General features: G+C 39.7%; 1 protein-coding gene and 2 long non-coding RNA genes across 3 annotated transcripts; all 3 read right to left on the reverse strand.

Moving 5' to 3' along the window:
* Positions 1-1,130: 1,130 nt before the first annotated feature.
* LOC134641629 (von Willebrand factor A domain-containing protein 5A-like) lies at positions 1,131-4,880 on the reverse strand. The gene is made up of 4 exons (XM_063494120.1): positions 4,823-4,880; positions 2,157-2,311; positions 1,646-1,769; positions 1,131-1,555 (listed from the first exon to the last, which is right to left on the reverse strand). Exons 1-4 carry the CDS (start codon positions 4,878-4,880, stop codon positions 1,476-1,478), a joined length of 417 nt encoding a protein of 138 aa, XP_063350190.1. The 3' UTR covers positions 1,131-1,475.
* A 1,387-nt stretch (positions 4,881-6,267) lies between these two features.
* On the reverse strand, positions 6,268-9,192 carry LOC134641801 (uncharacterized). The gene is made up of 4 exons (XR_010095575.1): positions 9,150-9,192; positions 7,723-7,755; positions 7,062-7,091; positions 6,268-6,288 (listed from the first exon to the last, which is right to left on the reverse strand). It is a non-coding gene; the product is annotated as an uncharacterized LOC134641801 (long non-coding RNA).
* A 4,705-nt stretch (positions 9,193-13,897) lies between these two features.
* Positions 13,898-14,959, reverse strand: LOC134641800 (uncharacterized). Its single transcript, XR_010095574.1, has 3 exons — positions 14,874-14,959; positions 14,229-14,352; positions 13,898-14,122 (listed from the first exon to the last, which is right to left on the reverse strand). It is a non-coding gene; the product is annotated as an uncharacterized LOC134641800 (long non-coding RNA).
* Positions 14,960-15,492: the final 533 nt, after the last annotated feature.

Below are 15,492 nucleotides of genomic sequence, written 5' to 3' on the forward strand. Positions count from 1 at the left end.
AAGCACAGAATCCCAAAAAGTTGATTCTGTTCATGTGGAAGTAGCATTTTCAGTGGGAGAAACATTTCATCACAAATCCAAGTGACTTCTTCAGCCTCAGCATCCAAAGCCAACATCTGTTTAATTAGCTGATAAATAAATGTTGGCCACTTTCAGTTCCTGTTCTAACCTGTTCAGGTCATCAAGGCGCTGAGGTTTTTATATATCGAGTTTCCTGGGATTAGAATCCTGTCTCATATTGAAATTGTTTTCCAGTCTTAAATGTCCAGCACTGTTCGCTGTAGTTGTCTTTTATGAAATAATATTCAGTTCTCATGCCAGAGTCTAGTATATAATCTGATGGCTGACCCTGAGTATGTATGATGAATTTCAAAACATCATAATCCATATTCCCAGGGTAGAGTGGCACCCCTGTAACAGCTACCAGCCCCAGAGACCACATGTCAGTTGCTTCATTATATGGAATATGAAGCATAACTTCAGATGCCCTTTACCAAACTGTCTGTATACAGGCACTAGGATGATGCAATGATGTAGCAAATCTGTTTACACACACACACACACACACACACACACACACACACACACACACACACACACACACACACACACACACACACACACAATTAAACAGGCATTAATCTTAACTGACCAACTGTAGCAACTCAGCATAACCATCACAAACTGAACACTTACTTTTGTTTTTACTTCCATTTTGTACACTCAGCCTTTGCAGCTAGAAGCTCACACTCTAAAGTAGCATTTACAACCAGATATACAGATTTTTATCTATCACCCTCGATGAATCACTACTGTATCGTGGTGGGGGACTTTGCAGGGGCAAATAAGTCCTAGGTGAGAGACCAGACAAAGCAATTCACAAGTAACTGGCTACAAGACCAAGTGAAGAGTTCACCTCTAAATGCCACCATTTAAAGAGAAAATGAAGTGTTCATCCAGAAAAACACATACTGAAACTCTCCTTTATATTGTACAGTAGATCGTATCATTGTACGATCTACCGTACAATATAAAGCCCCTTGAGGCGACTGTTTTTGTGATTTGGTGCTATATAAATAAAATTGAATTGAATTGAATTAAAGACTTTAATGCAGAGAAACAAGTCTGTGTTACCAAATCATGTGTTTTATTAGTGTTGAGTCAGCAACATTTGACAGGAGGTTGTGTTAGTGAGAATGAAACAAGTCAATCACATCTAGTGGAAGAGAAAGAATGAAAACACCTTCTGACTGAGCTTCTACAGTAGATGTCAGAAAGTGTGTTTGGAGTATTCAGATAATTCTGCAGACACGTGTTACAGTGTTAAATCCAATGTTAAATACCAATTTGGATTCAAGGAAAATAATGATTTTATAACAATTAAAGGGTCAGACTAAAGACAGCAACACAGTATAGTGTAAGTCAGTATCCTTCTGCTTAACAGTGCTGAAGGTGAAGTCACTTTAAGAAAACCCTCAGAGTCCCAGAGCTTCTTTCTTCACGCTGCAACCCAGCAGGACATTTCCAGCATCCACACACTCTGACACACACAATGCTAAAAACACAAAACACACAATGATTATAGAAATTGATATGGGGGAAAAAGCTGACTATATCATTTTATTTTCATTGTGATGATTACTACCTTTGTGAGCTTGGAGCCATGAGGCAGCCTTCACAGCCAGAAGCTCCCACTCGTCCTTTGCATCCATCTTGAAACCATGAAGCCAGATCAGAGCCAGGATGGTGGCCCACACTTCACTGCTGGCCTAATTCATCAAGTGAAAGACAATCAGATAAAACAGGAAACAGGAAAATTATCATCTTAATTTCTGCAAATAATAGAATAATATAAATGTAAAATAAGACGGTGATAGACTTTAAGAACTTTTGATGATGAAAATGATTTCTGCTGCTTTGTGGTTCCTGGACAATATCAGACCTTAGTGCAGCTCAGTGGTTGCTCATGAGTGTGAGTGTCTGATATACAGATGCTTATTTTCATGCAGCAAGAAGGCCTACAGTTAGTCTGACTTTATTTCCATTTGTTTTATGTTGTGTTGTAATTCCAGTTTTCATTCAGATCATGCTATGGAATCTGTTATACAGTATCTTACATTTGTGTTACTATTTCAACAGCCAAAGCAACAGCCCACCTTTTCAGGCTTTGACTTTTCCACCTCCTCGTCGGTCTTTCCCAGTGCAGCAGCCAGAGCTGGATCAAGCAGCCAGCAGCCAGACGCCTCCTGCAGGGAGACTAACTGCAGCAAAGGGTCTCTGGGTGGCTGCTCAGGCACAGCAGCTGGAAAATCTAAGATGAAATAAAAACAAAACCTGATTATGATGCTAGATGAGACAACAAAGTGTATATGACTAACCAATGCACAAACCATTACACCTTAAACTGTTATAAATAAAGCCTTATTTGATTCATTTGAATATCTGTCAAAAATGTAACGTTAAATATAATTACCAAAGCAATTCATGTGACAAACTGTGTATTTACAACAGCCTAAAAACGGACAACACCACACACCCCAGCATTAGACTTTGTGAACTGAACAGGCGGAAGTTAGTTGGATTTTGCCAGTTGCTCTAACACCTGTTATAATGAAGTGCTTTGAGAAACTGGTCCGACGTCACATCATGTCCTGCCTGCCACCCACACTCGACCCGCTCCAGTTTGCATACAGAGCTAACAAATCAACTGAAGATGCCATTGCTACAACGCTCCACACCACCATCTCTCACCTGAAAGTGCAGGGCCGTTACGCCAGGCTGCTCTTTGTTGACTTTAGCTCTGCTTTCAATACGATACTCCCGGACAGACTAATAGTTAAACTGCTGGAAATTGGACTTCCTTCTACCACCTGCTGCTGGATCAGAGACTTCCTCTTAGACCGTGTACAGAGAGTTAGAGTGGGGCCTCATCTTTCCTCAGCCCTCAGCCTCAACACTGGCTCTCCACAAGGCTGTGTACTGAGTCCCCTACTGTAGACTCTGTACACACATGACTGTGTTAGTACCCACCCAGACAACGCATCAAGTTTGCAGATGATACCACCGTGGTGGGGCTCATCTCTGGGGGAGATGAGACGGTGTACAGAGCTGAAGTTCAGAGGCTAGCAGATTGGTGTGTAGATAACAACCTGGACCTCAATACCACCAAGAAAAAGTTGACTTCAGAAGGAGGAAGTCTGAGCTGCAGCCTGTCAGCATCAACGGGGAGTGCGTGGAAAGGGTCTCCAGTTTCAAGTTTCTGGGTGTGCACATAGACACAGACCTCCAATGGAGCTCTAACACCTCTGCGGTTTTAAAGAAGGGCCAACAGCGTCTCCACTTTCTGAGAATCCTCAGAAAAATGGACCTGAAGAAGGAGCTGCTGACCGTCTTCTACCGCTGCTCCACTGAAAGTGTGCTGCATCGGTGTATGGTTTTCCAGCTGCACCACAACACACAGAAAGGCACTCCAGAGGGTCATTAATATGGCCCAAAAAATCATTGGACATCCTCTTCCCTCCCTGAAGGACCTGTACAGCACTCGCTGTCTCAAGAGGGCACGCAGCATCCTACGGGACTGTACACACCGAAGACACCGGGGGTTTAAGCTGCTGCCGTCTGGCAGGAGGTTCAGGCTGCTGAGGTCCCGAACAAACAGACTCAAGGACAGCTTTTACAACAGGACAACAGCCCTAATCAATGCAAATAGCTGACCTGATTGGCTACCTCCCTGGACTTCTTTGGGGGGGAGGTAACAACGGTAAAAACAATAACAATAATAATATTTATATTTATAACAAGGTGCAATAGTAATAAATGTGCAATAATAACAGTGTGCAATACACATACACTTAATCTTCTTCTTTTAAAATTACTAAGTTAATATACTGTGTTGTGTTGTTTGTGTTGCATTGTGATGCGTCGTATCGTGTCGTGTGTTGTGTTATATGTAGTGCCGACGTAGGACAGTTTTCCAATTTCATTGTACTACTGTACTATGTATGACTGTGCAGTGACAATAAAGAGTTATCTTATCTTATTACAATATTAGACTAATAAATTATTCAGCAGGAGAAAAGTGGATCTTCTGTCAAAAAAAGGCATAAAGTAGAATCAACTGCTACCTCCAAAAATGTATTGATATATAGGATGCCTTGTCCTTGATTTTTATATATTGTGATTGTCGTCTGTCTTAATCTACACTAATAACAGCTTATTACTGAAATCGCATCCATCTTTTTGCACTTTAATAAATATAGTGAGGTATTTTTCCCCAGAGGCACTGCATAATCACTCTGTGATTAAATCTGTCTCAGTTAAGGTAAATGACTGCAGAGACAGGATGGGGTTATTTCTGTAGACTCAACACTCTTTTGTTAAATGGACTCTGCCGTATGTGTCCATGCAAGATGACTGCAGCATGGAAATACAAAAGATGTTTTGCTCTGAAATTCTCAGTCTTACACAAGGCACTCCTGTGGCTGGTTATTTAGGGGTTAAAATGACCATAGCTTACCCTGGCATTCCTCACAATATCTTCAAGGTAAAGTATGTTGACCAATATCAGTTAAGGTAAAGTATGTTGACCACGCCACAGTCGTGCATCTGGAGTGACAGTGGGCTGGGGAACAGCTAAAACCCATCTACTCAAAAATCAAAACGATTGTGATGTTCTCAGTGCAGTCATCCAGGCGTGAGTTGCAGCACTTTTTGGGGATGGAAGGTTAGTGCAGAGGTTTCTGTAAAAATGTTTCCACTGTCGCTTACTGTATTTACACAAAACACACATCTTTGTTTCTTTTCTGTTTAGTGTTTCACTTACCTTGTGAAGCTTCTGAGGAAAAACGTTCAAGATAAACAAAGAGAAGAAATAAAGACATTACAACAAATCTTTATTATTATGAACTTGTTAAAATGTAAAGTTTTTAAAAATGCAACTTTTTACACACTGACTTAGAGCCCATTACAAGTGTTTAAAACGAGTGAGTCATTTAAAACTATAATTAAAATCACAAAAAGATACAACTTTGAATATTAATGTTGGAACTGTATCCTCGCCCAGAAATTAAAACTTATGATTTGATAAAAAAATATATATATTAGTAGTAGTATATAAAGTATGCGAGCTGTTCAGTAATATTTCATCCATCCATCCATCTTCTTCCGCTTATCCGGGGTCAGGTCGCGGGGGCAACAACCTAAGCAGAGAAACCCAGACCTCCCTCTCCCCTGCCACCTCCTCCAGCTTGTCCGGGGGAACACCAAGGCGTTCCCAGGCCAGCCGAGAGATATAATCTTGCGTGTCCTGGGTCTGCCCCGGGGCCTCCTCCTGGTGGGACATGACGGAACACCTCACCCAGGAAGCATCCTTATCAGATGCCCAAACCACCTCAACTGGCTCCTTTCGATGTGGAGGTGAAGCGGCTCTACTCTGAGCCCCTCTCGGACGGTTGAACTTCTCACCCTATCTCTAACCACCCTTCGGAGGAAGCTCATTTCAACAGCTTGCATCCAGGATCTCGTTCTTTCGGTCACTACCCACAGCTTGTCACCATAGGTGAGGGTGTAGATTCTGTCTGTTGATCTCCCGCTCCTTTCACCCGTCACTTGTAAACTAGACCCCGAGATACTTAAACCCCTCCACTTGGGGCACTTAGGCCTCTGCCTCAGAGTGAGCACTCCACCCTTTTCCGGCTGAGGACCATGGCCTCAGATTTGGAGGTGCTAATCCTCATTCCCACCGCTTCACACTCGGCTGCGAACTGTTCCAGTGCCATTTGGAGGCCATCACCCAAGTGAAAGCCTTTTGCCACTTGGCTAAGCCTAGAAATTCTGTCCATAAAATTTATGAACAGAATCTGTGACGAAGGAGCCCTCGTGGAGCCCATCACCCACCAGGAACGAGTCCGACTTATTACCGGCTACGAGGAGCAAGCTTTTGCAGCAGTTTCATAAGGACTGAATGGCCCGTAATAATGGGCCAGGCACCCCGTACTCCCAAAGCACCCCCCACAGGCACACGACACTTAGAGGGACACGGTCGAATGCCTTCTCCAAGTCCACAAAACACATGTAGATTGGTTAGGCAAACTCCCATGCACACTCAAGTATTCCTGAGAGGATAAAGAGCACTGGTCCAGTGTTCTACAACCAGGACGAAAACCGCATTGTTCCATTGTTAAAACAGAAATGTGTTTGTTTGCGTCTGTGCTTTTGAAAATGCATGAAGATAAAGATATGTTGTTCTGCCATTTAATTTTTACTTACTTTTATGCAGACGATCACCAACTGTGAAGTAAAAACAAAAAAGAAAGAAAGAAAAGGGAGTCAAGATATTTCATAAGAATTTGTTAAAGAGAACAATTAATGGACTGACTGTTTCTAATTTATTTGGATGAAATACAAATACTGCAAATAGTATTTAAAATGTCTGATATCTTCCTCCATTCAGTCTGGTTGTTCTGTTTTCATGTCCTAACTCTTCAGTCATTACACAACTTGTTACTCTCACCTCCCTGACTTGTCTGCCAGTAGTTTCCTCACCACTCCTTGCCGGCATCCTGTTCTCTGATTGGTTGCTGAAGTATTTCTACCAGTTGCTCACCATCCTCGATTTGCACAACTGACTATTTCCATTGTTTTCTAGTCTTAAGCTTTTTCCTGTTAGTTCTTTTCCTATTACTTGTCCATCCTGCGTCAAGCACCGTCTGCCACATGTCTGATTCAGCAGTTAAGACGAGATGATTTGAAAACAAAATATAAATGAAGCTACTGGATTCTGATTTTACTGCTGAACCTTACAGCTCATTATAAGTAGTCTTTTATGTCTATGTGGTGTTCAATAATATTCTGAATAAATCAAAATGTTGTAAAAGTTCAACCTTCTTCAGTCACCACTTTAAGATACTCTCTGTTAATATGTTAATGTGGCAAACAAAAAAATACAGACGAAGCATTTTACTTTCAACATTTCAAATGTTCAAAGAGAAATGAGTTGGTTTGTTTACATTTCTTTTTAAACATATGTGCTGTTCTGCCATCCAGCTTTTACTTATACTTACCCCACCGACTAAACTTCTGGAAGGTACCAACTGTGAAGTCAAGAGTTAAAAAAAAATAAATTAGGTTTCAAACATTTAAGAAGAATTTGCTAAAATAGCAACAAAAGTACAGATTTTTAATATTACTGTGGTGATATATAAATACAACGCAAATATTACAAACAGTATTTTAGGTTTATCTTAGCAGTCTAGTTTTTACATCCTGCGAGGACCTGTAACTCATTCAGAAATTACATTCCTAAATACATTAAGAAGGCAAGTGGAGATAATGTCCCCAACTAATAAAAGCAAAATAGTTTACTTAAAATGTAAAACACAATTTCATTTATTTGGACTTTTGACGTATCATAATCTTATTTGTGTTATTTTATAGCTCTGAAGTCCTGAATGTTGTAAACTGTAGGAAATAGTAAACACAGTCAAATCCTTCTATGAATAAGTGTAATCAAACTTTTGACACATACTGAAAAATTTTCTTCTACTCTCACTTATTGTTGCACACTCGTAGTATACAATAAATAATCTAAAATACTGGATTCTGATATTATGTGGTGCCTCAGTTTTATATATAAAACTTCAAGTTAAAACAGAAATATGTTGGTTTCTGTGTCTTTATTTGCATGGCTGTGTGTGTATCTGTTGTTGTTCAAATTTTACTTACTTATGGGCAATGGAGCACTCTTCATCATTTTGCCTACAATGAAGTCAAGCCAAAAAAAAAAAAAAAAAAAAAAAAGAAAGAGTCAGATTTTTCTGGTATTTGAAGTATAACAGCACTAAGTTGATGTTATTTTGGTGATATAACACAAAGACAAATATTACAATTGGGTTTTAGAGCTTCCTCTTTTCAGTCTGATTGTTCTGTTTTCATCTCCTAACTCTTGTGTCATTTCAAGACTTTCCCTTTGACAGTTCTCTCATCTCTAATTGGTCACTGCAGTATTTATACGACTTGCTCACTACACTCTTTTTTTTGATCAGATTACTGTCACGGAGCAGTCGTAGTGTGCTGTGATGCAGGTAGGATGGAGGGCCCACACGCAGGACTCAAAACCAAGAGGTTAACTTAAAGTGCAGTTTATTCACTGGGAAGACTCATCAGAGAAATAAACATTACTCAAACACGACCAATAAATGGTGAACACGAAACTAGACAGGACACTGGAACCTAAAACAAGATAACAAACAGGAACAGAACCAAGAGCATGAATGAATTTCAAACACAGCACAGAGAGGAAGTGGACGTCAACAACCCGACAGCAGGGAAAACGCAGGGCTTAAATACACACTGGGAAGTAATCAGGGAATGGGCAACAGGAGGGAGACACAGCTGGAAGAAATTAGGCTAACGAGACAGGGGAGAGGTAAAACTGCACACACTGACATGACACATGAACACGACCCTTCAAAGTAAAACAGGAAACAAGACGCACTTTACTAAGACACGGACTAGACAGAGAGACGGACTTGACACTGAACAAAACCTACTAATATAATAATAAACACAGTATCACAAAGTAATCAGCATATAAATAATAATCCCGAGAAATACCAAAAACATAAGAACTAATCCCTTAACAAGAATAACCGAAACATAGCTTATCATAATAATCAATAAAGCACCAGAGAAAGAAGACAGTCCATCATTCAAAAATAAACCAAAACATAAGAACTCAAAATGCTGGGTCGAACCGACCCAGAATCGTGACAATTACCAAGTTTTATTGTTCAACAGTATTTCGTTTTTTCCCCAGTTTATCTTGATTTCTTGAATCATAGCAGTACATATCATGTTTTGTTTAACTGCCATCCCTTTTAAGGAGTCATACTTTAGGATCCACTGAGCTGACTCTAGTATATTCTGCTCTTCAATATGTCAAAAAATTGGTATTCAAAATAAAACAAAAACCTGCTGACTGTTATAATATAACACAGTACACTCTTATGCTTTTCTGCTCTTAACATTTTCATTGTGCTGATTTCACTCACACTCAGGTAGATGTTTAAATCTTTTAAATCTCAGGGACACAAGCACACCTCCATGCACACACACAGTTTCCATCACCTTTCATTCAGCTTTTTACTTACATGCTTTATATGTAGCAGCATCACATTCTGGACTTAAATGATATGAAACTGTAAGATGAAAAAAGGAGATATGAATTCAGGACAGGTTACTAATCATAGACATGCATAGATGTATCTTGTGCTTCCATTAATCTTATTTACTTTCTAATGCTAGTGACATGTGCTTTGGGCTCCCTGAACTACCTCTGATATTGTCCTCATCCTTTTAATATTTCATTTATTTATGATCAGTGATCTTTATCTTCAGAGCTGTGGGGGACACTTTTAGTGTTTGTTTAAAAAAACAAAAACTCACAGGGTGTTGGAAGATTTCTCTGCAGAAGAGGTCCAAGAGGAGCATTGCTTTCAGCTTAATGAAGCTTTCATTTGCTGCATCGGTTCATTCTAGTTTGTTCGAATAAGCTCTCACAGTGGATCAACTACTGTTGCGCTGTTCGGCAAAAATTTGCTGAATCATGAAGTTAAGTCTAGGAAGGAGCAAAGTGCAGCCATGTCCTTTGGTGCAGGAGCTTCAGAGATGGCAGTCAGGTGGACCGGGTGAAGACACAAGCCCTTCTTTGAAATGACGTCCCAGGAATGGAATATGCGTCTGCCCGAATTAACTTTTACTGGAATAGATCTGCGGACCAGCATCCTTCAGAGGCTGGAGAACAGCCTGTAGGCATTCATTGTGTTCTTCTTTAATGCGTCCATTATTACGCTTTTTATTAGGTTCACGCAGATCCACGCAAAGTCTCAAGTCACCTTTTCTTGCCACCACTAGAGGACTCAGCCATTCAGATGCATCCACTGGTCCAATGATGCCTGCGTGTAGTAAACCTTTCAGTTTGGCTGACACCTCTTCGCGTATGCTGAGTGGTAGATGCCTCAGTTTTTGGTGCACGTTTTACTGCATTGTTAACTTTGTGAATGAACCTTTTAACACATCCAAGATGGCAGAAGCAGAATCAATGTTGTTCACCATGCATGTTTGTTAATTTGCTCTTTTGCCAGGTCCTCTTTTTGGAATGTAATGTTCCATCTATAATGTTAATGTTGAGCACTTTAATCAGGTCAAGCCTAGGGATGGGTATCGTTTAGGTTTTATCAGCCAAACTTGACTACTTTTGAAACGGTGCCGGTGGTTAAGGGGTGCTCGAAGCGATGCTTTAAGAATGGAGAACACAAACTTTGTCCAAAAACCTCTCATGTTTAGCTGTTTTTTTTGTAAAAAGATAACAATGTTAGCCTTTTTTGCAGCTATATGGTATCACTCTATCAAACAAGAAGACAGCCGCATGTAACTAGGGCTGGGTATCATCACTGATTTCTAGAATGGATTCGATTCCAATTCACAAGGTCCTGAATCGATTCGATCCACGATTCGATTCAATTCGATTCATCCATTTTTAAAAGTCCCCCATTACTGATGGTGTGGCAGAGGTGTGGTCCCTGGCTCAGCTGCAGGGGAGGGGTGGGGCAGTGAGCTCAAGAGGGCGGTGCCAGAGAGGCTGGAGGGACAGGTGGTGATGATTGTCCTATGGAGGCTTTTCCTTTTTATAGTGAAGCTGGAGACCAGAGAAGGAGGAGTATGTGCGGGAAGCCAACTGGAAAGTTGGTGGACGGGGTGCCGAACGGTAAAAACCATGTGTGCAACTTCAATAAACACTCCTGAAAGTGGTCCCAGTAACAGTGTGTTTGGTCCCAGTCTTTACAGATGGAAATCTCAGTCTAAGGCTAGCTGCCCTAAGATTTGATTTTCAGCCAGGTGTCATCCGCATAGCTGAACAAATGGCCCAGAGGTGTTCCAGTACGGTGGCCCCTAAACACAAAGCACGTACAAACTCAGAAGCACGTACAAACTCCAAAACACAAAAGAAATGCTCCAGGACACTAGGGGCAGTGTTGAGCTTGATTTTCAAAATAAACGGCAAGTTTGTTGCAAACACATGGAGTTGGATACCGGCAGAAAACACCTGCAAGGATAAAACAACCACACTCATATATATTGAAATAATTAAAAACAAAATTCATTTACCTGTTACTGCCACACACCAAATCCGGTCGTTGGTACTTCCTGGCTTCTGTAGCCACTAGGTAACAAAAGCTCAACACTGCCCCTAGCGTCCTGGAGCACTTCCGTTGTGTTTTGGAGTTTGTACGTGCTTTGTCTCTAGAGGCCACCGTATTCCAAGGTAGGATAACAGAGGGTTCTTTTACACTTCCTCAATATAAAAATGGGCCACAGTGGGTGAAAGTGGGGAACCCATGTTTCTTCCTGTAGTACTGACCCTTGTATGTGCCTCCATAATGACAGCTTTCACCTTAAACAAAATCCAAGGAGTTCTGGATGCGGTGTGACTGTGGTGTTTAGAGCTGTCTACCAACGGGTTGAAGACCAAAGCCAGAAACTATGAGATGTTAAAGGTGGCTGAGTTGATCATACAGATAGTGGGTCTTAAAGGTACACCTGTTTATGTATCTTCTTTGAACCCTACAGACTTTGCGTAGCTTCTGCTGGGTATCACCTGTGGTCTGAGGTTGATGAGCTTTCTGGGATTTCTTTATCTGGATGATAAAGCATGCATCAAGATGTTTTTTAATAAAATTCTAAATAATAATAAAAAAAAGCTAATTAAAAAAACCTCTCTTGTGTCTCTCACACTCACCGTCTTGGAAACAGAAATCCCTGTCCATTACTGAATGAAAAAGAGAAGATATCATAGACAGGCATAGATGTGTGTAGTGCTGGGCGATATGACGATATATATCGTGTGGACGATAGAAAAGTGTCTATCGTGCCATTTGTCTTCTATCGTTTATATCGTACTAACCCAAATTTTATAAATTATTACATAAAATATATAATTAACCCTTTACAACCGGTCGGAGCAGGCACACTCCGTTTTACCTAACTATTTTTAAACCCCTGTAGAACTGGAACCACGTAAGGTAGTGCAATTTTTTTTTTTTTTGCATGTGAAACCGGAGGAGTTGTACTTACATCTAATGCCATTAGCTTGTCCAAGGTCACGGTTTCCTTCCACATATAACGTTGCAAAAATTGCATAAGAAGCACTTGCAGCAACAAAAACATAATATTCCAAACTTGCAGCAACAAAAAGATAATATTCCAGAAACACGCTTTGCCGACATTCATAACATTGGCATATATGTCAGCGCAACTATCGCATGCCCGAAACCGGAAGTGACGTCATTTTCGCGAAAGGGCCTTATAAGCCTATGTTGGTGTTTTTAAAAGACATGTTTGACTTTATGCTTTTCTGTATCGTTTCTGGGATGCTTAGAACTCAAATTACACTGTTGGAAATAGTTTATTTTGATGCATTATAATATTTATTTTCATTTTTCCTGTAGTATACAAAAATTAGTGTATCTCAAAAATAAAACTATGAAGACACTCAAAATAAATTTCTCATGGTTGGAAACTTTTGTATTTACAGTTTTGAGGGATACACCTCTTAAAAATTTTTTTAACTAGAAATATATGTAAAAAACAAAACAAAAACGATTTTCAATTTTTTTGTAGTTTATTGCACTACAAGTTTTTGCAATTTATGTAGTTACTATGGACTTAATGCATACATATTATTAAAATTTGGGCTATAACGGTTGTATTGATATATGGAAACTTGAAATACTCCCACAAGTGGCACTACAGCATGTAAAAACATAAAGATAAGCTCTGGCGGACTTGGTTCTATGGTAGGTCTTAAACAAGGAATCAGAGTTTGGCAGTGCTGCTAAAAATTCTAAATGATTGAATTAAAAAAATAGAATTTTTTTCATTTCAATATTAGAAAACTAAACTGTTTATATTCAGTGTTATTTATGTCATTTAAATTTAAATGCTCATTTTTGTTTTGTGTGTGTTGTTGACGAGTATTAAGACTAAGACACAGATTATTGTCTGTCCCAAGGAAGGTCGATACGTGGCCTTTACCCAAAAGCACGTACAGACCTATATATAGCAAACAAATCTTTTCACGGGAATACAAAGTTTAATTTGTTACAGGAATCTTAATCACATGAACGTGGGCGAGAAACACTGGCAAGGACTCCAGTGTAACAGAGGGAAAGCTTGGTTAATAATGGGCAGGACACACTGGGAGCAAAGGTGAAGCACAACAACTGATTCTCTTACTTGCCTATGAGCTCCTGGAGTAAACCAATGTGCCAGGTTGGGGAAGTTTCACTCTAGGTTTTTCTAATTTATATGCAATTGACTGAAGCATATACATATTGAATTATTCATAGGACGTTGTACAAAATATAAATGTCTTCCATGTGTTATATTGTGGTTTGATGTTTGCATATGTGGATGTTTTGTTTCTCATTTGGTTTGCTCCCCCCAGACTTGGGCTATTCCAGATGCTCACCTGAATGGTAGAGTATAAAAAGAAGCCAGTTGCTGTTACAGGGGTTGGGTTCTTTGGTGTGTTTTGGTGGGTACACTCATGCTTTCATTAATAAAGATTACCAGATGATAAATATTTTTGCAGCCTCGTGCCATTTTGTTTGAACCTATACGTGACTGCTGGCCAAACTGACATAAATAGTAAGTGAAGTAAATAAACTGACTGTGGCTTCTCAGCAAGTGAAATAAGTAAAAGTATGAGCATAATCGCCATCTAGTGGCAGAGAATGGGAATTAACACTTTCTGAATGAGCTGCCGCAGCAGTGGTCCAATCTTTTACTGTGTTAGGAGTATTCAGATAATTGTGTACATACTTTTTTTCCACAATGGTAAAACCAAAATTAGGTACATAATTCATAACAAATAAACATGTAAAAGGGGTTGATGATATAAAACAGCTCTGTATCAAAGGCAGTGTGGAGTAAGTAGACCTGCTTCTGTTCACTCTGAAGATGAAGCTACTTTAAGAAAACCCTCAGAGTCCCAGAGCTTCTTTCTTCACGCTGCAACCCAGCAGGACATTTCCAGCATCCACACACTCTGACACACACGGTGCTAAAAACACAAAACAGATATTAAAATAATGATTGTGGGAGGAAGGCTGTAGCATGAAACAGTTTTTTAAAGCTCTTATTTTATCTGTCACTATCATTGTTAGTACCATTCTGAGCACGGAGCCACGAGGCAGCCTTCATAGCCAGAAGCTCCCACTCGTCCTTTGCATCCATCTTGAAACCATGAAGCCAGATCAGAGCCAGAATGGTGGCCCACACTTCACTGCTGGCCTAATTCACCAAATCAAAATAAATAAAATAAAACAGACAGAACACACATTTTACTTTCTACAACCAGTAATATTAGATATGTTTGTCTACTTCTTTGTCACACGGGGTCACCAAGGTGGGCAGCTCTGCATATTTGATTTGGCAGATTTTTACACTGGATGCTCTTCCTGATGTAATCCCAAACTGTGATATCATAAATGCTCTAAAATAATGTGCTGACATGTTTTTACAAGAACTGATGAGGAAAATAATTTCTGCTGCTGTGTGGTTTCTGGATAATATCAGACGCTGGGTGGGTGGGTGATTAGGAGTGTGATTACCACCAGTCTTTTAGCTTCTGATATGCAGATGTTTATTCTCAGGCTGTGAGGCAGGCCTACATTTAGTTTGACTTCATTGTCCTTGTTTTATGGTGTGTTTTTAATTACATTGTGTTTTTTGTTCAAATTATAGAATCAAACCTGTTTTACAATATCTCACATTATCATTTTGTGTTAATATTTAAATTGACAGCAGTGCACCTTTTCAGGCTTTGACTTTTCCACCTCCTCGTTGGTCTTTCCCAGTGCAGCAGCCAGAGCTGGATCAAGCAGCCAGCAGCCAAACGCCTCCTGCAGGGAGACTAACTGTAGCAAAGGGTCTCTGGGTGGCTGCTCAGGCACAGCAGCTGGAAAATCTAAGATGGAATAAAAAGAAAACCTGATGATGGTGCTAGATGACAAAAGAGAACTCTACATGATAACCCAGTGCATAAAACACCGCACTGTAAACTATGCAACAGATAAATATTATTTTATTCATTTGAAAATTACATCTTAAAACTGTAATAATTACATAAGAGCTCCACATCAAACATCAAATGTTTACAACAGTCTGATCTTATTAAACTGGCAGCATCACACATTAGTTACTGTAGTTTTAATGAATACCACCTGAAGGCAATCAAACTGATGAAATGAAAGCTTGATACGATGTAAAGTATGTGTTTCACATGTTTTACAGAGAAAATATATGGTTTTATTTATTAAATAGTTTTAATCTGATTTATTGGAATATAAGACTAAAAGATTATTCAACAGGAGAAAACTGGATCTCAATATCAAAGCAACTGAACTAAATATTGTTATACAGTCACTTCCA

This window comes from Pelmatolapia mariae, linkage group LG14 (assembly GCF_036321145.2).
Source record: "Pelmatolapia mariae isolate MD_Pm_ZW linkage group LG14, Pm_UMD_F_2, whole genome shotgun sequence".
Taxonomy (NCBI): Eukaryota; Metazoa; Chordata; class Actinopteri; order Cichliformes; family Cichlidae; genus Pelmatolapia; species Pelmatolapia mariae.

Bases quoted from the DNA above. Each gene is read 5' to 3' on its own strand.
- LOC134641629 (XM_063494120.1), bottom strand. From the start codon at position 4,880: ATGTCTTTATTTCTTCTCTTTGTTTATCTTGAACGTTTTTCCTCAGAA. The intron at 1,770-2,156 runs GTGGGCTGTTGC...TTGATGAATTAG, and splicing joins AAAAGTCAAAGCCTGAAAAG to GCCAGCAGTGAAGTGTGGGC. The intron at 1,556-1,645 runs GTAGTAATCATC...TTGTGTTTTTAG, and splicing joins ATGGCTCCAAGCTCACAAAG to CATTGTGTGTGTCAGAGTGT.